The following is a 26811-nucleotide window of genomic DNA, read 5'->3' as shown; positions in this document are numbered from 1 at the left end:
GGACCTGTCGTTTTATGACGGCTTGTAATTTGGAGTAATGCTATAGACTTCATTTTTAAGTTTTAATCATTTTTATCCCCGGTGTTTATCGCTTATTTGTTGATTTTTATGGTTTAATTTTTTAAACCTATTTTTTTATTGCTGTTTTTGTTTAATTGTTGTATTTGTTCTTTTTGTTTTGTCTGTGTTGTTTCATTTTTGCTATTAAAGCTTTTGGGCTAGATGTTTATATGAAAGGTGCAGAGTTCCCACACATTTACATGGACAAAATTACAAAACTTTTCAATGACTTTTCAAGGACCCATTATTTGTTTTTTTTTTCCTCATTTGCCTAGCGTTTTTCAAACACGTCAGATTGAAACTCTACTCAAACATAATTTCAGCTAGTGGGCATACATGAAGATAGAGCTGAAACGCAGGGAGAAGATGAAGAAGAGTATGTGACGGTAAACAAAATGGTTTTGCACATTGACGTATATTAGAGCAATGAAACTGAATTTGCTGTCATGTTAAATAACGTGAAAGGTTATCCACTAAAGATTGCTATAACAATTTTATTGCACGCAACAAAATTTCCTGAAACTTTCAATGACTTCAACGTAATTGTGAAATTCCATGAATTTTCCAGGTTTCTCATGACCACGAGAGCCCCGTTTATAAACTGAGTTGAAAAAAAAAATAGACTGACTGGCGAAGGATGCAGCAAGACTAACACGCTTCAATTTTACATGTGTTTTCAAGTTTCACCAAGTTAGAAAAAGAAGAAGTCAGACACCGTTTACAGTGACTAAATCTTACGTTAAGTCTTCAAACATCAAAGTAGAAGAAACAGCCTTAAAAACGTTTGTTAAAAATGCATTTGTAAAGGAAAAAAGCAATGCCTTACTCCATGCCACAACAGATTAATCGAGACAATGTTTCAGTCCTGCTTGGATCTCATTCAGGTCAAACGGCCTTCTGACAAAGACCCAGAAAGGATTAAAACATTGTCTTAATTAGTGGGCACGTTAGTTTTTTCCCTCATGTACACCATTGTTCATTAGCCTTGCGCCTACGTGATGTGCATATCATTATTTCCCCTCAACAAACTAAATATGCATTTGTGCCTCAGCTAATCAACAGCAGCTTACAGTTGTTGGATGTAATAGTAATGCAATACATTTCAAGCTTGTGAGCTTTCGTAGTACACGACATTCAGAAATAAAGAATGTGATGCTTATTTTCACTGTCAATTCATGTGTAGACTATTTTCTTGAATAGCTGTTTAGTCAATGAACTGTAAAAGAAATGTGAAAAACAACACGACATCCTTAAACTGGTTGGTTTGTTTGACAAACGGTTTAGGACTTTTTTTATCATATATGACAAAGAAAACAAGTGAATCATCATATATGAGAAATCGAAACGAGCAAATGCTAAGAACTGTGAATTATAAATGTCTGAACTATTAATGAATTATCAAAATTGTTGTTTTTGTTTTCTCTCAACTGAATAATCAACCAATTGTTACAGCTCTAAAGCCAAGATCTGTCACTGTAAACAGAGCTCAAAGAAACGCTGATACATCAAAGTCCTCAACACAGTCTGACACGACACAATTTGAGCTGGTCAGAAAAAATATATAAATAATAAGACCGTATGATGAAAGCTACTGACTTCTGGCTTTACAGACAGGTCTTGGCTGGTTTTTGGAAACTGTTCAAACAGTATTGGTTGGACTGGTCAGTCTGTCACAGAGTCGCTGTATGAGCAGCAACGGTCCTCCTGCGCCAGTGTCCCTCAACACAACAGTCAAGTTCTTACACACTCACTGAAAAAGCTCCATTTGGGACTTTTAATCTCAAAATGTGTGTGAAGAAGTCACATACTGTGTTATCTCTGGCACCACCTAGTGGATTTACACAAGCCTGAACTGAAACACTGCTCCAATAATAACACAATAATTCTCTTTTTAAGAAGCGTCTTATTTTATTGCCACACTGCAAAATGACCAGTGATTAGGCAGTTAAAGTGTCTGTTCACCCAAGTTAGAAAATAAATATCTCTGTTAAATTATGCGGTATATAGTCATGCAAATACTTTGGGGGTTTTGCCGTTGTTTTGAGATTCAGCCACCAAATAAAATATAGGTGAATGACATTTTATTTGTTGTACTTATAGCATTAAAAATCATATTGACAGTTCATTTAAGTGTTTTTCAGAAACATGTCCCGGTGACTTTTCTTCTAAAAGCCCAGTTCATACCAGAGAATGATGAGACGAAACTGTTTTATTTAGCTTGTCAAAGCGCCAGCGGATGGTTTTAGAACTTATGGCACATCACCTGTTTCAACAGCTTGTGGCGAAGTCAGTTACAAACTGTCATCTTTTTGAAATGGCGGAGTTTTGGACGGAGGACAGAGAAGATCACCTTATCAATTTGTACAAGAACAGCCATGTCTGTATAACACAAGCCTTAAAATGTACTCAAATGAAACCAAAATTGTATAGATAAGGATTGACTGAGTAAATGGTGCTGGTTATTTACTTTATTGTGATGTATTTTTATAAATTTTCCAGCATTTCGTCACTGATAGAAATGCAACTGAAGGATATACCCCACTATCACTGTCTTCATTCATATCTTAAGATGCTACAAAATAAGCCTGAAAAGCTGGACATTAGTACGGAAGTTTATAAGGTCATGGCTTGTCCAGTGGCACTGGTGTAAACTGGAATATTTTAAAATATTGCAGACCGGCACATTTCAAGTAGCTGCAAGTTTCAATTCATCTTGTCAAGAACCTTTGGTCTGAACTGGGCTCAGGAAAAAGTCTATAATAAATGTGTTGACCATGTGTTTTGCGGATTATCAAAGGTAACAAGAACATTTTTTTCTCCGATGTTGCTGCTGATTCAGGTAATTCTTTACTGCTGTATGTATAATAAAACTTCATTCAGCTCCATTAAATTGTGGCAGAGGCAGAAATCTTGGAAAGACGTGCAGAAATGAAACCAAAGCTTTCTGCATGAGTAGGTACCTCTAAAGAGAAGAGATTTTTACCTAATAAATAATTTGGGTGAACCGGCCCTTTAGGCCTAACAAACATAACTTATGATACAGAAACAGATGTTGAACAGGTGAAGCAATGATGTTAACGCAATCACTTTCCTAAAGAGACCAGAGACATAACTGACTGTTTTTAAAGTGCCACTTATAATTAAACAGCTCTGAGGACTTGTGAATCTTTGGCTTGTGTGATGACAAGGCGAACAAACAAACAAAGTTAATGCTGAAATTGCACTGTAGTGATGTCTTGACAAGTGTGGCGACTTGCTAGAATAGTTTCCATCCATTTTTGCTTCTGTCTTCTCTATGGATGTGCTGAGAAACTCAAGCGTCAGGGTCTCTGGTCGATCCCTTGTGAAATTTTCTTCACTGTTTTGCATGAAAACAGCAAAAGCATCCAAATAAATAAAAGTCAAGGTGTCCCGTCAAAAAAAAAAATCATGAAAATGTTGACACTATCCTCTGTCCAACAAGAGGTACGTCCATGCTCTTTGTGTAATCCGAAGGCAATAATCCGTCTTCGTTCTCTCTGAGAGTCTCTTCATCACAATATTCCAAAACCATGCACCGATATTGTTCAGAAAACTAAAAGCAGTCAATCTGCGTGCAGGCCGGTCATGAAAGGGATATCCAAACAGTGAGAGACATATGACATATGGAAAATATCGGTTTGTAATGTGAAGATCCAAAATCAAGCCACTGCACTCAGCAGTGAGTGGTGGTTCTGATGTTTTGGGAAGTTTGTGCAAACTCCAAAGCAGCAGGAAAAGTTTTGAAACACGTTTATATCGCTCACACCCATGCAACAAAAAAACCCTGCAACACGTCTGCAGGAGTTTTTGAGCATATGGAGTTCGTTCTGACTCAATCAAAAGTGTTTGTTCCTCCCCCGCCTTTAGATTAATAAGGAAAGCATGTGCCAGGAAGACTGCCGGTTTGATTCCCTGCAGGGAGGGGATAAGTAATAATCTCAAGGCCTTCTGCAGTTTGATCGCAGCACTTCATAAATTGGCAACTGCTCCAGTAGAGCTGCAGAAGGTTGTGGTTAAACTTAGGTATGAACATGTGTGTGTACAGAGTTAAGATGCTATAGTAAGTATGTTTCTGATGTGTGTTCAGAAAAAAAGGAGAATAAAAGACCTGGAGAGCTAACTGGAGCAGTCTTAGTTGCACCATACACCACTATGAAAACAAAAGACTTAATGAGTAATCCCTACAGCTGGACAGACCTGCACTTCCTTCTGGCCGCCGGACTGGATGGAGACTCAGGTAAGAAGCAGCTGCGTTGGCTTTAAGCAGGCTACTTAGTGGCAGAATCCCCATCAGGCCTCATGCTGAAGGGCTCCAGGCGCTCGCTCTCAGGCAGCATGTTGTTGAGGCGCTCCATCAGCGGCACCGTCTGGTCGATGCCCATCTGGATGCGTCTCAGGATCATGGACATCTCGTTGACCTTTTGGATCTGCTCGGCATACTTGGCGTAGCGTTTCTGGCGTTCCTGCATGATGCTGAACAAAGTTTCCACCGACAAGTCCATCTGGACGGGAAAAGTTGCGAGAGAAAGAGAGATGACACTTAATGAATCATCTCAAAACTACTTATAAAATACAGCAACACTTAATGCCTGAATATAACTGACACAACACAGGGAAGTAAAGTAAAGCATCTCTAAGTAATATAATAAAAATTCAACTATAAAGAATAGAAGGTTTTTTAGAGCTGCATTGTGGGACTTGGGACTCAGTGGCGACTTTCCTACGCCGGCAGACCAGATGTGTTGCATTTTACATCAACTAGCAAGAGCTGAAGGGGACAGGAAAGCAGAAGAGACCATACCAACGGAGAAGCAGCTAGGAGTAGGGATGTCAGATACTTTGATATTATGTTGATGCCAAAATTCTGAAAACAGGACAATACTTGTTGATCTCCAATACCTTAGGTAGCAAAGGTACCGGGGATGTAATCCTTCTGGACCTGAAGAGGCAGCAAATATGACTGCAAGTGTTTGTCTGCTTGTTAAATGCCAAAGGAAGAGATACACTGAACGACAAGGAAGAATAATACGTGCAAGATGGAAACAAGTGCAGCTGCAATGACAGCTCTACCTCATCTCGTCAAAAAGAAAAGTGTTTTTTTTTTCCCCCCTGAGGTTTAATATTTTGTTTAATATTTGCAATGGTGGGACCATGCGTTTACACTATGCTTCAAAAGCCAGCAGCGTGCCACGGTGCTGAACGTCTACACCGCACTACGTGCAGCGTGTTTTTTTTCTTATTATTGTTCAAGTTTAGATAAAGCTAAGGTAATCATAAAATGTCAAAAAAAAGTGAAAAAACAGCCAATGGTGACATGTTGAAATGGCTTGTTTTATCCAACCAAATATCCAAAATTTAATGGATTGATATGAATTTATTATAAAAAAAAAAGTAAACCAGTAAAAACAGGACGTGTATAGCATTTCACTTGATTAATGACTTCAACAATCAATTGATCATCAAAAGTTGATTTTCTAAAGATCTGCAAATAATTTCTTCACAACTTAAAATATTTCAATAGCTATGAGATACCTATTGGAAACAAAAACAAAGTGGTTTATATATTTCCTTGCAGTGTTAGCTTTAACTTCTCTACATTCAATAGGGAACACAACAGTAAATATGGTTGCAGCCTCACCTCTTTGATCCTTTTGACCAGAGCGTTCTGGTCGAAGGCTACAGCCTCGGCACACTGGTGGAGGTGGTCCTGGTAGCGGATGCAGAGTTGAAGAACCTGGGCAGCATCCAACCTCTCCAGACACACGCTGCTGGGTGACGTCTGGCCACTCAGCACCCCTGTGGAGAGCAAAAAGCAAACGGACATGTTGGAACAGAGTAACACTTGACAACAACGTAACACTTGGTAATTATTGCAATTAGCTAAGCAGAGGATTTGACAGAGTTATCCCTTTGGTGTTTCAGGAGAACGCCTACACAGGAAGCCTGGCTCATTATACACTTTCTAACACTGCGCTAATGGGCTGCAGCGTCAATTAGCTTCACTACACAGAATTTGAAAGTGGACTGGTGGACTGAAAAATTACAAAAAACTCTCTATGTCTAATCTTCACATGAATACTGAACTAATCAAAGTTGGATAAAGGATCTGCACACTGTGCTGATAGTTCCCAATAAACCTAATTAAGAAGATTGACATTTTTATCTCAAAATAATCTTTGTCAGATGTCAACACTTATTCCAGAGCTCACAGCGATCAAAACATTGTGAAACTGTATTTAATTTATTGAAAGCTGTCGGTGCAGTGTGCAGATCAGACACTTCTGCTTTCAGTCTGTGTTTTTTTAATCAAACACCTGTAAGTTTGTTAAAATGTGTGCGCTGTACACTCTGTCTGAATGGTCTAGTGCCCCTAGACGAAAATAGTGGTGGTTTTTATGCTTTATGAATACACATTTCCATGACTTTAAAAATTCACATACTTCACACAGACACAATATCTGCCAGAGAACAACAGATTTCTGCTGAGGCTGAGCAAGAGGTACCTGCTAAACTCTCTGCCTTAAAGATGACACTAAAATCCATGCCAGCTACTGGAAGACTTAAAACATTACCTTTTAAAAGTGGCTGAAAGGTGGGTATCTCCTGAAGTTTGATAACATCTGGGTCATTGTGGATATTTCGCATTGACTGGGTCCCCTGAGCAACAACGACAATATCATCCATCTTTGCTTTCTGCTTTGCTGGAGAGGGCACCACTGCAATGAAAGAAAGTATGTTTTTCAAGATTTAGGAATGCTACAGTTTATACTGAGCAGATTTCAAACAAATATTTGCTTCATCTTTTCAACAGTGGCAAAAGAGGTGCTGAAGTAAACAAAGTCAACGAAGTAAAGACGAAGTACAAAGTGCTACGAAACAAATACTAAGATTACAAGTACGATGAGTTTAAAGCAAGAAGCAGGGCTGCAGCAGTGTACCTGTTTCAAGGTATATCCTGCTATGGAAATAATCACCTTTTCTAAGATGTATTCAAACGCCTATCAGAAGTGTTTAAGTATCTGAAAAGCAATTTAGTTTGATATCTCTCGTAAATTTGGGGAAAAGGGCAATGAGGATCTTTGCGAGACATGTTCTGCAATCTGCAACACATTAGAAGATTTCCAATTTATTTTAAAGGCTTGGGAAAAATGTTCAGGAAGTTATACTTCTATACTTTAAATCATGTTACAACATTATTTTATTTTAAAGAACACCTTTCTCAGGTCATTTCCATTTTCTCTTCTTTGATTTTCTTTATTTTGCTCATTTTCAGATAATTTTCTTTAACTTTTTTTTTCTAATTTCTTGCTAAATGTTGGGTTATTACTCGTTAAGATGCTCAATACCTTGTTACACATGTTTTAGAAAGAAATTAAACTATTTTGCATAGGTTTTTAAGGGTTAAATGGAAATATGATATATAATAGCATTTATAAATGCTCAGTATTTCACATTAATTTACTTTCTATCAATGCCAGTGCAAATGCAGTGATATTTATTTTATTGCAGGCTTGTATGCCAATCTACAGATGAAAATCACAAAATAATATGCAGTTTTATATAACACAAGTTGTCTTACCCGACGAGCTGTAGTCGGAGTGTTTGTGCTCCGCGTCTCCGCTCTGTTCGGCTCCCATGGTGCTAACGTTTAGCTAGCAAGCTAGCGTTTAGCTTCCGTCAACGTTTCCAGAATGGGGAATCAAATAACCCCAAACACCCTATATATTAATAGTCTGAAGCAACACACACTATCGCCAAACACACCCGGACTGATAACGCCACAACCATGTATGACAGGAGACCAAACGAAGGGCAGGATTATTGTCGGCTCTGCGGTTTCAAGCTAACGGTAGTTAGCTAACGTCCGTTGTTCCTGCTACCGTTGGATAGCTAACAAGTTAGCAGACGTTTCTTTTAAACTAAGAGCTCAACAGACTTTTAACAACCGACAATAAAGTATTTTAAAGAACTGAGTTGACATTGAAAGATACTACTCAAATGACACAGACCATTGAATTCAGTACAGGACGAGAACACTTCCGTAAATATTGATCACGAGGTTTGCTTCTTCATTGTATGCAGACCATATTAGCGCCCCCTGCTGCTGCTGAGGCCAGAGCCTGTCAGAGGTCTTTACATGCCAAATTAACACACACACACACACACACACACACACACACACACACACACACACACACACACAGTAAAAGTTCTGCAAAAGTATGTCATCATCTTAAAATATAGTACTCATTGCTGAAAAAAATATATAAAAAAAACAAACTAAAATGCTTTTTATACAACATGACTTTAAGGATTATCAATATAGTTGCCTCTTCATTTCCTGTCTATCAACTCATTGTTTCAGCTGAGCATGTATAAACTCTTGGCTAATTTAACCCTTTGAAACCTGAGCCAGTTGGTTTGATCTGAAAACATGGAAAGAAGGCAATGAGCAACTTAACATAGCTCAAACTTTACAATAAAGCAATAAGAAAACTACCTGATAGAAGGTAAAGTAAAATTGAAAAAAAAAAAACAAAACCCAAAAAGTTACTTTTAAAAAAAATAAAATCAGTAAAATTAATTGTACAGTCTAACTATAACAATAACATCAACAACAATATTTATTACTTTTATAGTTTTCTACATTTTCCTTAGTTTTCCCCTTCTTTCTTACCTAACTTTCAGGTGATTTTTGTTGCCCTTTTCAAATTGTTTGCAATTTGTGGGACATTTGAAGTTTATACTTCTCCACGTCATTTACCAGGTTCCTGTAGTTACTTTGCAAAGGAAGATTTTGAAAACCTACAATAAACATGAAAAATAAAATGCATTGTTATATAATACATTAAACTACCCAACATTAAAAAAGTGACTAAATTACCTAAATTGCAGCCAGGTAAAACATGTTTAATAATAATCAAATTGTATACTTAATAACAATTTAACAGCACTCCTTTAAAATGGGTAATCTGTCAGTTTAGCAGTGTAACTGAGCCCGTGTGGCCATTTCAGATCTGCATATGATCACGTCAATAACAGATCTTCAAACACGTTTCTAACTCTGTAACTTTAATGAACAAGACAAAAGTCGCGCTTAAAAGCGCAACAAGATAAAACGCTGAAATAATATAAAATTCTTAAGAGACAAACAAGAACAAAAACATTTCAGAAACAGAAACAAAGCTCTCTTTAACTCTGCTGTGTTTGCCATTTAACCATTAAAATGTTTTTTTTGTTGGAGCAGAACTACTTTTCCTTTGCACCTCATCTAAAGATTACAACAGAGAACCACTGATATGGCAAATAAACAGAAATGCAAGAGACACATGCAACAGCTTCATGCAAGTGATTCCAGTCTACACAAGTCCTGACTTCGCTGAGTCCGCCTGGCTCCCGCTGTCCTCCTCAGCCAGAGGATAGGGCTGCAGGTCCAGGGTCAGCAGGCCGCTGAACATGCATTCATTAAACTGTGAAGAGAATACCACTGTGATTGGTTGCACTGTCACCACATAAAGAAATTTAAAAAGAAATAAAGTTCTTCTCCAACATGTTATAAAAGTTTGTTACATCTGAGTAGACTCCCAGCAAAGCGTCTGCCCTGCAGAAAAACTCCTCCTTCAGGGAGATGACGATAATCTGCATGTTCCTCCTGGACTCCTCTCTGATGAAACTGGTCACCTGGAAACAGACAAAACAAAGGTATGCACGAATGTAACCCATACACATAAGATAATGGTGCCCGTTTGAATACACTCAAACCTTAATAATAAAAAAAGATCTTATTTTGGTGAATGACATTGCTGTGGTTATTTTTTGTTGCTTTTTTATGCTGTGCCAAACATACATTTTCCTGCAAGCATAAAAAAGTTGATACAAAGACTCTTGGAATTTGAACTCATCTGTATGCAAGTATTGAGGTGTCCTTTCAGTCACAAACTATGCTACTGGAAATTCAAAGAGCAGCAACTGCTCTGACACAAGTAAAACCACGCCCAAGTAGAAAATACACCATTTAATAGCATGCAAGTTATTACTAAAGATTAGGGCTTCAGTTTAAGATTTATTTTCATCGGGTAATCTGTCATATGTTCATTTTTTAAAAATTATTCTATTCATGCATTTGTATAAAAATTGGGGCTGCAAATATAGATTATTTTTTCTTGATTAATCAAACTATTATATTTTCAATAAATTAATGACTAATTTATAGATTATCCTAAAAAATATTTTTAAATTACTCAAATAACATAATAATTTACCCAAAAATATAAAAATGTTGACTCATCAAACAGAAACACTTTCTGCATGTTGATAATCATAATATATCATGTTTAGGTGGGGACAAGAAGTAAACAGAACAGTGCTGTGTTGCTGCTCCGGGATGCTTTCACTTCAGGTTTGCATGCAAAGCAGTTGTACTCAGGGGAGCAAACTTCTCAGGGGTGAAATGGGAGGCAGTAGGGTGGGCGTGGTAGGTCATATTTATAGAGGTGAAATGTAACATGTAAGTACATTTGCCAAATAAGTTTGAGATACTTTACTTGTGTATTTCTTACTCTGCTCCTTCCTCCTTCTACTACACCTCAAAGGTAAATATTGTACTTTTCACTCACTACATTTATCTGACAGCTTTAGTAAACAGTTACTTCCTGTCCAGTGAAAACCATGCATCTCCAGATGTGTTGAATGTTTGATGAAAGGACGAGGTGTTCCTTTAAATTCTCCTCCTTCTTGAACTAACTGACTTTTTAGAGCTACTCACAGGATAGCCACACTGCAAGCAAACGAGGATCTTACAGAATATGATGCATTGCTGTGGATTAGACTACCAACAGGATATAAAGGAGTTAGAATGAGCTTTTAACACCTATGGCAGCAAAATGCAGTATACATATCAGTGTAGCAGGAGTATTCATCCAAAAACATCATAGAATAGGAAAACACTGACAGGGACTATGTCCCTGCACAATGACAACTTTTACATTAAGTACTTTTGTACATTTTGCTGATAATATTTGCATAGTTACTTTTACTTAGGAACGATTCTGAATGCAGGACTTAAACCTGTAGTGGAGTTTTTTCAAAGTGTGGTATTAGTAGTACTTTTACTGCAGTAAAGGACCTGAGTACTTCCTCCACCTGTGCCTGTTTGTGGAGTACCCGTGGTACACTCACTGCACCGCGTTGCAGTGGTGTTGCTGTTAATCCCTCCTCATCCACTAATCTAAAAAATGCCACTCCTCAGTAAATTGACTTTTGACAAAACTTCCACCGCGCTGAACGATTTCGGCAATGTGCCACCACCACATGCTCGCTGACTTATCAGTACGCACGAAATCTTCCTCTGGGGTACCCCACCAGTGCTGCTGATAACTGAGCCGTGCCGAGCCGAGCTGCCTGCTGGATAGAGTGTAACCATAGTGACAGCGGACAGCGAGGATCAATCAAAGAACGGTGAATGACGGTCATATGTTGCATTCTGCCACACAGCATGCAGAGTCACTGCAAAACCAAACGTGGCCAGTCTTTTTTTGTGTTTAGTGGTGAGAGTCTGCAGCAAAGAGGACTCATTTCATCAGCCTTTCATTAACCTTTTTCACCCCGTGACTTCATCCTTGCAGAGGACAATGCATCATCTCCAGTCTCTCTTTCTTCATCTGCTCTTGTAAGTGCTATAGCCAGCTGTACCCAGGATGCCGTTCTGCAGTATAACACTTAATAGGGGTCTCCGCTCAATACACTACACAATGTGTACATAATACACGACAAATGAATAGGTCCATTGGATCTCAAAGCTTGCACTCGACACTGCTCTCCCTTTGGTCCTCATTAATGCAACCGAGTGTGAAGTCGATGTGACGAACAGTTGTTGAGAAGGACAGACAGACAGACAGACAGAGACTCCATCCCTTAAAGTTAGATAAATAGTCTAAACAATGAATCAATTATATGACTGTTTCAGCATTTGATATTAATAGTAAACCATGAGCAGCTAAAATCTTACCTTGCCAATGTTAGTGTTGTCCAGGGCTGCATCCACCTCGTCCATGATCAAGAATGGAGCAGGGCAGAAGCTGCGAGAGAGGATATCAACATGCCAAACAGCAGACACAGTAAACCAATGCTGTGAATGTCAGAGCCACAGCCATTAAAAAATGATGCAATGAGTATTAGATAGTGTGGGACAAGTGCCTCAGAAAAAAAGCAAGAATCACAAAATGTGAAAAAGTCTTAAATGTACAAAAGTTTCAGTACAAAAGACAATAAAAAAAGAAGCAGCAACGATGGATTTGAAAAGATTTCAAGTGTCTCTGAGCACTCCTGGCTTAAATCAACGATGTAAGAGACGAGAGGACCAACAGGCTCTCCAAATGACATGGCCTTTACTTTATTAGTCCATTCATCAGTTTAAAAACTTAGAGTCATTACAAGCTAAGTACCCTTAGACAACTGTTTTTGTCCCCGAGGAGAGACTGTAATTTCTGAAACATATTTCATGGTTTGTCAACAGCTGTGCCAATTCCTTTTTTTATGTTGGTTTCATTTTCATAGCTGTGAGGGGTGATTATCCATCTGTCTGGCTAAATTTATATGCAGAAACTATCCGTCATTAAAGACTTATTATCATGTTTATTCTACTTGTTATCTGATGCTTTTATGTGACATTTTGAGTGATCAGTTTATTGTCTGTAACCTCTGCTTCACACACACTTCAACTTTTCATTTCTCCCTGCTATAATCTGATGTACAGTAATGTAATGTGGTCTGTTTCAGGGTTACCTGTGGATGGCAAACACCAGGGCGAGGGCAGCGATGGCCTTTTCTCCACCTGACAGATTGTCCATGGACATGAAGCGCTTCCCTGGAGCCACACAGTGATAGCTGATGCCGTCGAGGTACGGCTCCTCTGAATTTTCTGCACTCAGAATGGCCTTGAACACATATTGCAGCCGGTTGTAATTTCACTTGATGGATCTTGCCATTGAAGGCATCTTGCTCTTCTACAACAATGTCCAGTGTGAACTGAATGTGTTGTTTTTACTGTTTAAGCTGAGCTAACCCTTTAACCCTTTAACACCTGGATCAACATCAGATTTCGTCAGAAGTATTTAAATCTCTGAAACCTGAGAAAATTGGTGTGATTTCCTTATGATGATTTATTAGATATGATCAAAAAACGGGGGGTGGGTGTCAAGAAAATTCTATTTATAATTCTTTTAGATATACATTTTAAGATTATGCTACAAACAAGAAATGATTTCTTTAGCACTTTGTTGAGGTCATTTTCTTAATTTTTATTTTTTTTATTTTAATGTTTATTTTTTCTCTTGTTTTCAGGTAATTTACTTGTGAAGACAAATGACTGAAATGCAGATAATTACACAAGTGACAGAGAAACTTAAGACTGTGTTTTTGTGGTTGAGGTTTTGTTGCTTCACCTGGGCGCTGCTGTTCCTACATATTCTTTTATAGATCTGATCAATTATGAGGGACACGTGTTCAAAGCACTGGCGGAAGAGTTGTAAACGACGGTCTTTGACTTGGTTGAAGTCTTTACCACATTTTCTTAATTCCATGGTGCTGGCATCAAGCGCTGAGTGAGGAACAGAAAACAAAGTTGAATCAGCAGTTCAGGTACTTCATTTCAGCATCAGCATATACATAAACGGTGGGCAAATCTAACTGATCAAGAATCTCATTTTGAAATTAAAAACTTCTTACCCTCTGTCACTTCTTGTAACTTGACCTTCACCTCTCTCATCTTCGCCAGAGCTTTCAGGTTGGGGGCTGTGGTGCGATGCAGAACTCCCTCTATGGAGGAGACTGACTCCTTCAGCCTCTCTAAGTTGGCTTCAATCTCCTCGTCTCCCTGCAGACTCTGTACACACACACACAAATTCAATGTATGTTAGACATACAGAGTATTTCTGGTCATGTGAATGGAGATCAGGAAGGAAATGCTTGATGTCTCACTCTGAGTTCTGCATCCAGGTCAGAGTAGTCTATGACTACTTGTGCCTCTCTCTCATAGATGTTCACGGTGGCTGAAGTGCTTTCAGATTCTGTGTCAAGCTGCACAGAAGAGAGGAATCAGCCATCAGGTAAAAGTGCTTCTACTCACTTCATTACTGATTTAATTTCTAAAAAAAAAAAATCAAGATTTCTACAGCTCCTTTTATCACATTCTCTTCCCTTTTTGCAAAATATGTCATAATTATATGATACGTATATACGATAGTTTGAGCTCAAATTAATATCCAGTCAAAGTTGTGCAGGGCTGGTGTTGAGATGGTAAATTCAGAGGAGACAAAGAACAGTTAATTCTTTCTGTCTCACCTCCACTTCACTGATTTCACGGAGGCTCCCTGACAGCAGAGTGATGGGCAGACTCTGGATCTTACAGGCCAGCAGCAGGTTGTGTCTGAACAAGCGTTTCTGCTCCACGGCTGTCTCTGCAGACATCACCTCCCGCTGAAGCTTCACCAACTCTCTGAGAGAACGACACAAAGGAGAGCGTGCACATCCAAAATGTGTCTTGTTGGGTTTTTATCATTTTAGTTAACAGAAAAAGACATTCTTAAGGGAAAAAAGAGAATATTTTGATGGTTTGTTCATTCGTCTAAATCAATAAACTTACACCAATAAACAAGAAATGAATCCAATTGCAAATAAAAGATCCCACAGAAATGCTGTTTCCGGAGTACAAAGGAGATTGTGTTGTGAGTGGATCTTCATGGATAAATGAGTGAGTGTGACATCTTTTAGTCATTTGTTTAGATGATAATTAGTATATATTCTTTATTTAAGTAAAATGAAAGGGAGAGCAACTGATGAGAGAAAAGCTATGTTGAGACATGGACTGGTATCTGAGTGATGTTTTTATCATTATGTACTTATAATGTATTTGTATGTTAAGTGATTTATGTATTTATCTTTTGAATCCTGGACGATGTATGATCTCCAAGATAAAAATAAAATGAAAAAAAAGGAAAAGAAATGCAGTTTCCTTGCAACCTCAAAGTCTTCAAAATGTCATGTTATATGGTGACTGAAAGCAGAGTTCTGTCTCATTAATAGATTTACAGTCAAAAACAACCGTGGACAAATTGTAGTTATCTAGTGTTAAGCTGTTTCTTAACAGATCTGTCAATCAATTTAGCAGAAACAGCAAGCTTTATGTTTATTCGTGGTTTGAAACGTCCCCTTTTTGTGGGACTTCCCCCAGCCGTTTGTACAGGGTAAACACTGTGTAACAGCAGCAGTGGTAGCAGTGGTGGCAGTGATAAGAGTACAGTTGTATTAGTGGAAAGTGTTACTTGTTGATTTCGTGCAGGCTCTTCGTTTTCTGGTCCAGCTCAGCTTTGGCAGCGGCCACCTGGCTCTTCTTAGATAGCAGCTGGTTCTTCAGCTCCAGCAGTTTGCTCTGACCCTCCTCCACCGCTGCCAGCAGCTTCTCTTCATCCTGAGGGGGCATGGAAACATCACGTCAAAGTAGTCTGCAATGTCGGCTGAAATGTTTAATTTCACATCTGCCCCAGTGGGCCCAGAAAAAGCCCTAAATACAGACTTCCAAAATCTCATTTGGAGGAAATTAATATTCCAGAAGGAGGTAGGTAATAAAAATGTCCATATTTTAACTAAACCTGTCTTCTATCCATATTACAGGGGGCTTTTTGATGCCTGAGATGACTACCTTCCTCTGATCAGCCATGCTTCTCTCCTCCTTGTCCATCGTTTTCTCCATGTTGCGGCGCTTCTTCCTCTGCTGCTCCAGTTGGTCTTGTTCATACTCCAGCTGCGCTTTCAGCCGAGTGCTCTGACTCTCAAACTCCAGCCTGAAAGGAGAGACATATCACAGTTTATGTTGTAGAACTCCTGAAAACGTATCATTCAAAGATTACATCATTGCAACACAAACACAAATTAAGTATTTACGCACAGCTCCAGCATATTTAAGTCTCCCGTTTGCAAATACAAGCACTAAGTTAGGCCCATCCATTTTTGCCAGCTTGCTGCATATTTTTTAAAGCTAAATAAAAAAATAAAGCTGAATTATATCAAATCAATGAATATGATCCTTTAAGAAATTAAACGCATAACAAGGACTTTTTAATAAATTAAATGTCATTGTCATATTTTCAAAACTACAAAGTCTCAGAAACAGTTGGACACTTAAGTAGTGAAGCTTTTATTTTAGTAACTGTTACAGACATTTGGCGATTCATGTTGATCTGATTGTAAAAATTAAATATCTAATCCTTTGGTGATCTAAAATCATGCAGATTTCCTCAAATAAAATCCTTACATATGGGACACTACTCTCCCTGTAAGTAAATGCTCATCACTTCAGTGTTTATCACATTTGATTTCTGATTTGCATCACTGATTTGGTTGGTTGAGTCGAGCACATACAGTAGGTTAGTGGAGACACTGGTGAGTGGTTTGTCGTACCGTTTCTTGTCAAGCTCTGTCTGCTGTTTCAGGTGCTCCCGCTCAAACTCTCTGATGCTGTCCACACCGATCTCAGCACAGAAGTCAGAAAACACCATGTCTTCCATCTGAATACACAGACAACATACACTGTTAAGTCAAGTGTGTAGCCCAGTATGACAAATTTGCCTGAAGGGGCTTTAATATCTGTACAGCATAAGACACCCTCTGCCCTACGACCCTGATTCAGACGAGGGAGTACTCCTCCAAAAATATCTAACTTGGCATAAAAAATAGAAGAAACCACAGGAGAAGCAAGAGAGGAGGAATCCCTCACAGGGATGATTGTGTGCAACAGATGTCATGTGTAAGGAACAGACCAACATAATAAAATTACAGTATGAACAGTTGAAATGACAAAATTATAAATAGATTAACATGTTAAGAATATGAAAAGGGGAGGACGGTGAGCTGTACAATGGCTAATAAAAGATTTGGCAGATAAGTTCCTCTACTTGGGCCTTTGACAGATATGTGTAAAATACCATATCTAGCAGTTTAAAAAAACAATTTCTTGTTTTTAAACCTGTAAGCTAATGGTGGCCACTCTGCTGCATGCCAGTGGTTCTTACCCCAAACCCCTGGAAATGTAGTGATGCCACCTTATGACATGCAGTATGGTACTGTAAATGATACAGCAACCTGATATAATTCACTAGTAACCTCAGCATGAAGGTCAGCATTACAGTCAAACAGGTTTAAGAAGGCGTGCAGACAGCAGTACCTGGTTGATCCTGTCTCTGATCTCCCTTATCTCTGAATCCTTTGCCTCAACGCATTCCTGCTGCATCTGGATCTGAGAGTCCAGGTTTGCCAATTCACTCTTCATACGTGAAATCTCCTGAGAACAATCAGAAGGAGACAACAAGACAGAGTAAGTACTGTGAAACTGAAAGTTCATGCTTCCTGCGCCACCATGATACATCTTTGTACGTGCAACATGCTTTGAGATTTCACGTGATAGTGATCAAACCAGGAGCACTGATCTACATCTACAGTGGAGCCATGTCAAAGAACACAGTCTCAATCACAATACTACATTTGAGAGAGTCACACTTCAGTGGCCGTACCACTTGGCATTTGAGGATGTTTTTCTTGCAAAGGTTTTCCAGCTCAGCTTTGGAGTATTTGAGGCGGGTCTGGGCGCCTTGAGCCTGAGCAATGATCTGTTTTAGCTCTGAGTCTTTCCGCCTCAGCCTCATCAAATCCTGTCACAGGACCAAAACACAGAGTGGAAGTGAAAGGAGAAAAAAATTAACGACTCTTCGATAATTATTTCATGCAAGAAATATATCGTCTGTATATGACAGGATATAATGTATGCTAAAAACACAAACAACTGAAGCAACTTTTGAACTATGTGAAAATTGACTAAATAAAGTCCAAACTGAATGATTTCCCAAAGTATTTGACATGTTGTGTGTGTTAACTGACGCGCAACTCTGCTGTCAGCTGGTCCTTGCGTTCCCTCAGCTTCATCATATCCCTCTCATCCCAGCAACGAGCTTTGGTCCGCAGGTCACTGGAGCCTCCAGAGATCAAGCCCGACTTTGTAAACATTGTCCCGTCCAGGGCTACCGTCTACAGAAAACACGTCTGATTACAAGTCTGCTGGCAATAAAGACCAACATGTCAGTCACAAGCTCAGGGCTTTAGATTGTAATATTAGACGGCCTACAAGATTTTAAAGTGTTGCCCCTTTTACATAACAATCCTATGGTAACATGCAAATTGATTTCAGTTCGTGAGTTTACTTTCTCTGAATCATTAAAACTTTTTGGGAAGCTGTATGCAACACTGTCAATACTGTCAATATTTCTTACTCTTTAAATTAGTGAATGAAGTGATCCTTTTTTGTCGTCGCAGTGTATTGCTAGATATAAGTGATGGAGCACACCATGCAAGATGACAAAAAACTGTTCTGCAATGTGGCAAAAAAAAAAAAAAATAGCAGTCATGGCCTCTAGCATTACTGAAAACATCAGCAAACACACTGCAATTTGTCACCTCAATAGCACAATTTTGACTTAACAGATCATGAATACCACAAGAGAGGGGCGCTCATATGGACTCCTCTTGTGATAATGGTAAACACAACAGAATTTCAAGGCAACAACCGAGCAAAACAAAATGTCTTTTGCTTTTGTTCCTTCCTCTTATGTCTGTGTCCAAGTGTCAAACTTACCTTAAGGCGCACAGGTCCATCAAAGGCCACACTCTTTGCTTCCTTGATGGTCTCACACACCAATGCATTGCCACATACGAACTGCACCACCTTTCTCAGGGGGGCAGCAGCAGCTGAGGCAGTGCTAATCTTCACAACATCGACCACCATCTTGGCGTGGGGGATCTCTCTTAGTCGCTCATTCAGAGGGCTTACCTGGGCATAAAGTAGAGATGGTTATCATTAACATACGCATGCAAGTGATTCTGCATACTGAAATACCCTGACAACTTCTAAAACCATTTTGCATTTTTCAACCGTACAAAAATAGAACTTACGTCCAAGTAGTCAATGGGCAGAAAAGTCTCACGCTCAGCTCGCTCCTCCTTCATGAACCTGATACAGTCACGGGCAACTTTCTCTGAGGACACTACAATGGCGTTCATGTTGTGACCAAAAGCCTTGGTGACAGCGAGCTGGTACTTCTTATGAATGGGGCTGCACAAGTCAGAGAGACGACCGAACTGGGACAAGAAAGGAAAACATTGAAAAGAAAAGAAACTGGAATTACTGCCTCGCAGTTGTATGCCTCCATCAACCAGTCAGGTTGCAGTTACAATTTACATTTTTGTCTGTCAAGACTCATGCAGCCATGACAGTAAACAATGCCTCAAACAGGGATGTTGCTCACTTGTTGCTACTCTTTCTAAAATGTGAATGCGTCACACATATCTTTAACCTGGCAACAGAGGATCTATACAAACAGGACAGTTTCTACGTATGTGGACATCCAAGATTAGTGTCACCAATTCAGTATCTGCCCTATGCGAAATATAGTCACAGTCTCGCCTGGCGTTGAGTAATGGCCAGAGTGGCCAAGTGTTTTTGCAGACCATTAAGATGTCACAGTGAAGTTGACCTTTGACCTCATGAATATGAATATAAAATGTCACTAATAATAATTGTATCCTATTAGGCAATTGTGTTGTCATAATCAGCATTGTAATTCTTGTGTTATGGCCAAAAACATGTTTTCTGAGTTCACAGTGACCTCATCCTTGAGCCAACATGGACATTGTGACAATTTGAGGAAATTCCCTCGAGGCGTTCTTGAGATATTGCGTTCACAAGAATGGGACAGATGGACTGATGGATCACCAGAAAAACAGAATGCCTCAGGCCATGGTTGTCGCTAACTCAGAGGCACAAAAAGGAGCATAAAAATAAAGAAAGCAACATTTTACCCTCTAAAAAATAACATTTCTCTCTTAACATGCAGTCAGACATTATGTGCAGCACAGAAAAAAAACTCTTAGTAAAAATGGAGGCAGACAAGGGACTTACAAAAATGATTAAATTCTAAATGACTAATGAATATGTACTAGAGTGGTTTACAACTACAGTAATTATTATCATCCTCTGGGAAACTAAAATTGAGCAATGGGGTGTCTGAGATATCAAGAAGCTGACTGTCAAAACTGTTTACCTCCAAGGTGCTGATCCTGCTGCTGGGAGCGGGAACTTCCAGCCAAAAAGTTACCTTGTCTAATCATTGACTTTACCTGTGTCCTGCCTTTCATGTGTGTGTAAACCAGAGATGAGTTATCTGAGTTTTGTTTGTTTCTAGCACCATGGATTGATAGTCGCCAATTGAGATTAGTTAGACAGCCTTGGTGTGTGTAGTATTTTTTGTTTTGCCATAACCATAATTCCTGAAACACATGTTGAGTGTCCTGCCTCTCTTCGGACTTGGGTCCTCGCTGTTTTCTTACAGTTATCTCTAATTATTATCCCTCTCTATCCTTTACCACGCTTTCAGGGTAGAGCCTGCGGAGCTTCTCGAGCAGTGCTTTGCGCTGCAGCTGGCGACTGCTCTCCTCAGTGTCCATACAGGCATTCTTCAGCTCCTCCAGCACCTGACCTAGTTCCTGGGTCACCTCCTCAGTGCGCTGACGGCCCCGCTGCAACTCCGCACTCAGGCTCTCTTCCCGCTGACGGTACTCTTCGATAGAGGTCCTGAAACATGCAGGAATTGATGTTGTGCCCTGGTTTACAGCAGTATCAAACACCTCCCTGACAGTCAGTTTATATTGGCTGGTGTTACATTGCACAGCCATGTGGTATAAGGTGAGCACATGACGTACGTGCAGGTGTTGGTGTACTCCTCTAGCTTCTCTGCTCTGTGTGTCAAATCTTCCAGCTGAGTCCGGTGGTTCCTGATGGCAACCTACAACAAACGATATTCCAAGAGAGGTGTAATTAAAAAAGCTGTAATTGATAGTTTTGCAACAGACTGTTCTAGCTGTTACTATTTATCTATTATTCATCAAAAATCTCACCGTGTAAATATTTTGTTAAAGCACCAATAGTCAACCGTACAGTATCATCACAATGTTGGTATCAAGGTATTTGTACAAAATATAAATGTAATTTTTTCTCCATATCGTCAGCACCTAGCCTTGAGGGTGATGGCATGTCAATGTCATGTTCACAACTTGTTTCTACTGCCCTCAAGTGTCCAAAAATATAAGTTACTGTACGTTTAAGAATTCATTATTAATCACAGATTCAGTGTTGTGAAACATACTGACGTGTCTTTCAGCAGCTGCTCAATCTGTGGTCTTTAAGTAAAAAGATTCGAGGTGTCAGTGGTGACATTACCTCCACTTCCTTTTTTCTGCGCTGATCAAAAGCCATCTTCTCGTAGTCTGATCTCACCTCCCACTGCAGTTTCTCTGCTTGCTGGCTGAGGACCATCCCCTGTTTTCGGGCCAGCTCCTTCAGCTCGTTGTATCGCCCTTGCTGTGACACAAATGGATGCAAAAACACAATTAATGTATTAATACAATAGCAGGTACTTTGTCCCTTGATATTTCAAGGTATCTACAGTTAGGTCATCAATAACAATCAGCAACAAACATTAGGACGGACCTTTTTTGTCTTATTAAGAGACATTGGCCACTAAGTGACATCGACAATTTTGCATCGACCTTGTACACAATCGCTTGCAAGAGAAGCATGGCTGGTTGGATGAGATTAGGGAAAACCTGAACTAAAGTGCGTCCTGAAGAAGTGCATTAAATGGCCCAATCGAGCTGTGACTGTAGCTCCACTAAACTGTGCATGTAAACGCACTACCTGTTGCATGCTGTCCGCTCTGTGAGTGTATGAGCCCCGCCTCCCACAGAGAACAGGCTGACTGAGGCAAGAGTGTCAGAAACAGCACGGCTGGTTTAAATTCTCATCACATCTTTATAAACGCCCATGTAAACGGCAACATCGAGGTCAGAAAAATGATCAGGTTCATTTTTTTATGTATGGTACGATAAGTCGATATTGTAATTATCGCGACAGGCTTATTGACAGCAATCAAATTTCAATTGTATTTAGGTTTAACTGAATGGAAAAGGAGTTTCCTTAGTTTGACAAACACTCACCTGATCCTCATCCAGTTCGATGTCTCTCCCCAGGGAAGCTCCCCTCTCCTGTACCTGCCTCTCATAGTTCCTCCAGGTCCTCTCCAGTTCAGAGATCTCCTGCTGCCCCTCTGCCAGCTCCTGCTCTTTAACTGCCATCAGCCTCTGACCCTTCCTCAGGGCATCACGGACCTCCTCAGCCCTCTGCATGTGATGGGAGGTGTTCACCTTGGCTTTGATGTATAGGGATTGACATTGGGACAGGGAATGCTCCTGGGCGCTGAGTGACAGAGTGAGAGGAGGCCCAGGCTAATTCTAGTTAATGGCACAGACCACTGATGTATTTCTATTATATTCCTATGTTCTACACAGGGACACAAAGCAGCTAGTGAGGAACAAATGAAATATATTCATTAGCTTTACTTAAGGGTATATTAATTAATACTTTTTTCCACTGTTATAATTTTCAAATCCACACACACCTGATCTCCTTATCTATGTGCTGCTGCTCTCTGTAGAGGCGCCCATGTTCCTTCTTATAGGTTTTGACCGTGTGCTCTGCGTTCACAACTTTATTGTTCTTAGCAGCTGCCGCCTGCTGTTTCTCCCTCAGGGTGTCACTGAGAGCACTGATGCCCTTCTCATTATAGTAGAGCTCAGCCAGGCTCAGCTGCAGACGGTTTTGGTGGAGCTCGTCCACTAGCGCCTGGTACCTTTGGGCCTGGAAAAGTGAAAGGCTGGTTGGTGGGGCCAGTCATTTGATAGACAGGAAAACTCAAGTGAATCTCATTGTACATTTCCAACAAATCTAGATTGGGCACTGGGGGACCACTTCCCACTGGTGACGTGCCCTTTCGTGGAATGCACTTGATTGAATAAATATTCTGCTATTTGGGCGGCCCCTGGTTCTCTACTCATAGTTTCAAACAGGAAACAACATGGTGGACTGCTCATAAACTTTCTGTTATTTCATCAAAAAAACCCCCAAAACTCCAAAATGTATTTCTTTTTTGAGGTGAGACACAGGAAGAGCCCTTGATGAATCTTGCTTTATTTAACTACATTGCCTTTTATGACAGTAAAGTGTGAAGAGCCAGGCGAACTGTGCTGGACAGACTAATTTGCATTAAGTTGAATCTAGTTTACTGTATATAAATACAGGCTGGTGAATACAACACACCCCCTTCTCAAAACTCAGCATGCCTACCATACACTGTGCAACAGCTTCTCCATAGGAAATGAATAGAAAGAACAGAAACCACATGGTATTTACTCTAGAATGAAGGCCAGCATCATGCCCCATTAAAGAAAAAAAATGCAAACAAACCAAATGAGCTTTTATTTTTAAATCACTTTCTGGAATTGCATCAGGCTATACACATATTGCAGGAACATTCTTAGTCCAAATTAAAAAAGACTTAAATATGCATTATATACTACTTATGACCACTGCATCTCTATTTCATAAAACTACCCTGACAAATACAGGCATAAATTCAGGACTGGGGGAATCCATATCCATCATAATGTGCTACTTTACAATCACACTGCATCACATGTTGACCACCTGAGCCTGAGCCCCTCTGCAGTCCAGAGTTCTCCAGCAATGTATCTCAATGCAATCACAACTAAATCTGCATTTGTGGCATGGCTCATTAAGCTCAAAATCCAATCTGGAAGCACCAGAACTGTTAGTATGCAGCAACCAAATGCTCATCTGATGTTGCATTGGCATTTGAAACCCTCTCAAGGGGGGCTAAGCCCAGCAATTTCTAGAACCTGCAAAAACTAATAACCTGACAATCACATCCACTTCACAGAGGGTTTAAACACAACCACAAGCCCAGCGCTATCAATGTCACTGAGGAACGACTGGACAAAAGTGTGTGCTGTTATCCCCAACAATGATCAGGTATCTCGTCTTCATATGACAGCCGTCTTTTTTACCCAACCTTTGTTTGTCAGATCATCCACACTTTTGACTTCATGCATGGTCAAATGAACCTGTTCAGTTTGTGTGTACCACTAGTACAATCCACACTTAAAAGAAGTAACTGAATTAGAAATGTTGACGTTTGTGGATGTCCATTTTTATGTTTCAGGGAAACTGTAAAGCCACTCATTCTGGAAGCAGCAACAGTGATAGCACTGTAATAGCAATGTGTACTCCTGATTAGAAAATTAAAAACAAGCCACACTTTATCTGCAATTGGTTATGAATGTAGCCGGCAGGAAAAATAAGCTTAAGTGTATGGTGACTCGAGGCACTGGAGTGAACAAGCCACTGCAGTTAGGGGAATATACAGATTATATTCCCTTTTTAGGGGTTTTACCTCTGTTTTTTCCTGGGACACCTGTTTCCTCTCGATAGTAGCAGATTTCTTCTTGTTGAAGTGAAACAGTGTGTCCTCTTTGGCCTTCAGCAGGGCATTTTTCTTCTTATCATACTCTGCAATACAGTCTTCTGACTGACTGATGTACTCAAACATCTTGGTCCTCTCCTTTGGGTTCTTCAGAGCTATGGACTCCACTGCCCCCTGGTGAGGAGCATAATGAGTAACAGGCTGGTTTGTAAGGCGTTTTTTAAGTTATTACAAGTAGCTGAGTGGATGTGGGAAAACACGTTTTGTTTTCTGTATTTTATATTGAGTCACAGAACTTTACAGTCATTCAGCTACAGACACACACAAACATCTAATCTTACTTTCTCCTAAACATTTTATAAGAGTTTACCTGGAACACCAGACAGTTTCGAGCTTTGGTCACAATGCCAATCTTCTTCAGCTCCTCTATATATTTGGCCAGAGTAACATGTATGCCATTGATGCGAAACTCAGAGGAGTCACCTGAACAAGGAAGGTGAACAGCAGTTATGACAGCGACTGATACATCAAAACTTTGCAAATCAAACTACACTACTTGTTTCTACTTGACACTACTAGAAGCACCTGGGGAAATATGTTTTCTTTTTTTCAACTGTTTAAGACCATTTACATCAACACAGACATTTCTATTTACATTAATGCATGTATTATATGTTCTGTTTGTGCATATGTGTGTGTTTTGGCCGTGCGTGTAAATTATATATAAAACAACAGAGTGAAGTATACCCTCTCTCAACATCTTCATGCACCAAAAAAAAAGAAAAAGAAAAAAAGGCTAAATTTAATACAAACACATTATTACGACAATTTTAAGGATTAAGGCCACATTAAAGATTTTTTTGAGACTTTGAGAATAAAGTCGTAATATTATGAGAAAAAAGTCGTAATATTACGAGAATAAAGTCTTAGTTTTACAATTTAATTTTATGGGGAAATAGTTGTTATTTTTTTAGGATAAAAAAGTCGCAATTAAGGTAACAATAACTATAAAACAGGTGAGAGAACTATTGTGCTCCTCCCCATTTTATAGTTTGCTGGCAATGTTTATTTCCGTATCATAATATCCCCATTCTCCTAAAACCACTTTTTTTCTCGTAAAATTATGACTTCATTCACAAAATGCTTATTCTCATAATATTACTACTTTTTCCCCAAAATATATTACGACTTTTTTTCTCGGAATATTATGACTTTATTATCGGAATATTATGACTTTATTATCGGAATATTATGACTTTTTTTCTTTCTTTAACATGGCCCCAAACCTCCGTCGTGCCAGGCCTAATGTTACAAATTCCCCTTATTCGACCCTCCACTGAAACACCTGTGGCTTTATCAACAGTTGACTTAAACTATAAATAATCTACACAAACGCGGAAAAGTAAACTCCTTAAACTGACCAATGATGCTCCGGCAGAAGATGGTCTCCTGATCGTTATCGTCGCAGTACCGGATGGCGACACGGGCGGTGTCCTGCACCGGCCGCCCGATGTGGGCTCCGTGAATCAGGTCCCTGAGGCGATTCACCCGGAGAGAAGCAACCCGCTCCCCCATGGCGAAGCTCAGGGCGTCCATCACATTGGACTTACCTACAGTGATTTACAACATCATACTGCCGAAAAACTCACCGTGGGACTGAGTGGTTGCCAGTTTCTGTTATAGCTAGCTGAGTTACAGATATACACATTTATACCAAATAACACTCTAGTTTGTTAAATGAACTCCAACATTATATTCAGTGATTTACATCTTATTTTTAATCCGAGATTATGCCCCATTCACTAGTAGAGCCAATGTACTTCAGCTAACTAGCTTAATTCAACCATGCTAACTAGCTCAGTAGCATCGGTAGCTAACTCGTTAGAGAGCCAGCAACCATAGAAAGAAAAAATGTCAACCTACCGGAGCCGTTTGTGCCAATTATACAATTAAATCGCATAAAAGGACCGATAACTTGGTTTCCTCGCCATGACTTGAAGTTCTCAATATCAATTTGTTTCAGATACCCCATTTTATCTGTCTTTACTAAGGTTAGTCTAGCAGCTAATGTATGTGTCTGGAGAAGCCACCAATCACAGGTGGCAAAATGACGAGAGGCGGGAAACTTTCCCTCTCTTATTTTTTAAATATTTTGGCTAAAGGGCTTGTCACAGCGTGGATGTACTACAGAGGAGCATGCCAGTACCTGTTTGGTGCTCACGCATGCGCAGAACGGATCGGGTAGGGCACGGATCAGTTACTGACAGGCCTTTTCTTTAATTGAACAAAATTT

The 26811-nt window shown here is 39.6% G+C and overlaps 2 protein-coding genes and 1 long non-coding RNA gene across 4 annotated transcripts; 1 reads left to right on the top strand and 2 right to left on the bottom strand.

The window, feature by feature from the left end:
- Positions 1-1943: 1943 nt before the first annotated feature.
- Positions 1944-8182, bottom strand: borcs5 (BLOC-1 related complex subunit 5). The gene is made up of 4 exons (XM_042496873.2): positions 7661-8182; positions 6654-6797; positions 5720-5877; positions 1944-4583 (listed from the first exon to the last, which is right to left on the bottom strand). Exons 1-4 carry the CDS (start codon positions 7716-7718, stop codon positions 4350-4352), a joined length of 594 nt encoding a protein of 197 aa, XP_042352807.1. The 5' UTR covers positions 7719-8182; the 3' UTR covers positions 1944-4349.
- An 861-nt stretch (positions 8183-9043) lies between these two features.
- smc1b (structural maintenance of chromosomes 1B) lies at positions 9044-26664 on the bottom strand. Its single transcript, XM_088080207.1, has 25 exons — positions 26442-26664; positions 25940-26128; positions 24889-25001; positions 24489-24692; positions 22638-22876; positions 22177-22435; positions 21401-21541; positions 20884-20966; positions 20548-20755; positions 19078-19263; positions 18761-18955; positions 18010-18156; positions 17646-17783; positions 17300-17416; positions 16537-16643; positions 15779-15920; positions 15402-15547; positions 14422-14575; positions 14059-14157; positions 13807-13963; positions 13524-13678; positions 12865-13016; positions 12089-12158; positions 9652-9762; positions 9044-9551 (listed from the first exon to the last, which is right to left on the bottom strand). Exons 1-25 carry the CDS (start codon positions 26548-26550, stop codon positions 9441-9443), a joined length of 3732 nt encoding a protein of 1243 aa, XP_087936333.1. The 5' UTR covers positions 26551-26664; the 3' UTR covers positions 9044-9440.
- Positions 10545-16426, top strand: LOC148189183 (uncharacterized). 2 transcript variants are annotated; one of them, XR_015777014.1, is made up of 5 exons: positions 10545-10673; positions 12859-12980; positions 13558-13719; positions 13856-13988; positions 14117-16426. It is a non-coding gene; the product is annotated as an uncharacterized LOC148189183 (long non-coding RNA). The 2 variants fall into 2 exon arrangements; XR_015777013.1 differs by having other exon boundaries at positions 13856-16426.
- Positions 26665-26811: the final 147 nt, after the last annotated feature.

This window comes from Plectropomus leopardus, chromosome 7, assembly GCF_026936395.1.
Source record: "Plectropomus leopardus strain MGB_pleo_1.0 chromosome 7, ASM2693639v1, whole genome shotgun sequence".
NCBI lineage: Eukaryota > Metazoa > Chordata > Actinopteri > Perciformes > Serranidae > Plectropomus > Plectropomus leopardus.
Note: the sequence above shows the minus strand (reverse complement) of the source record. Positions and strands in the feature narration are given on the sequence as shown.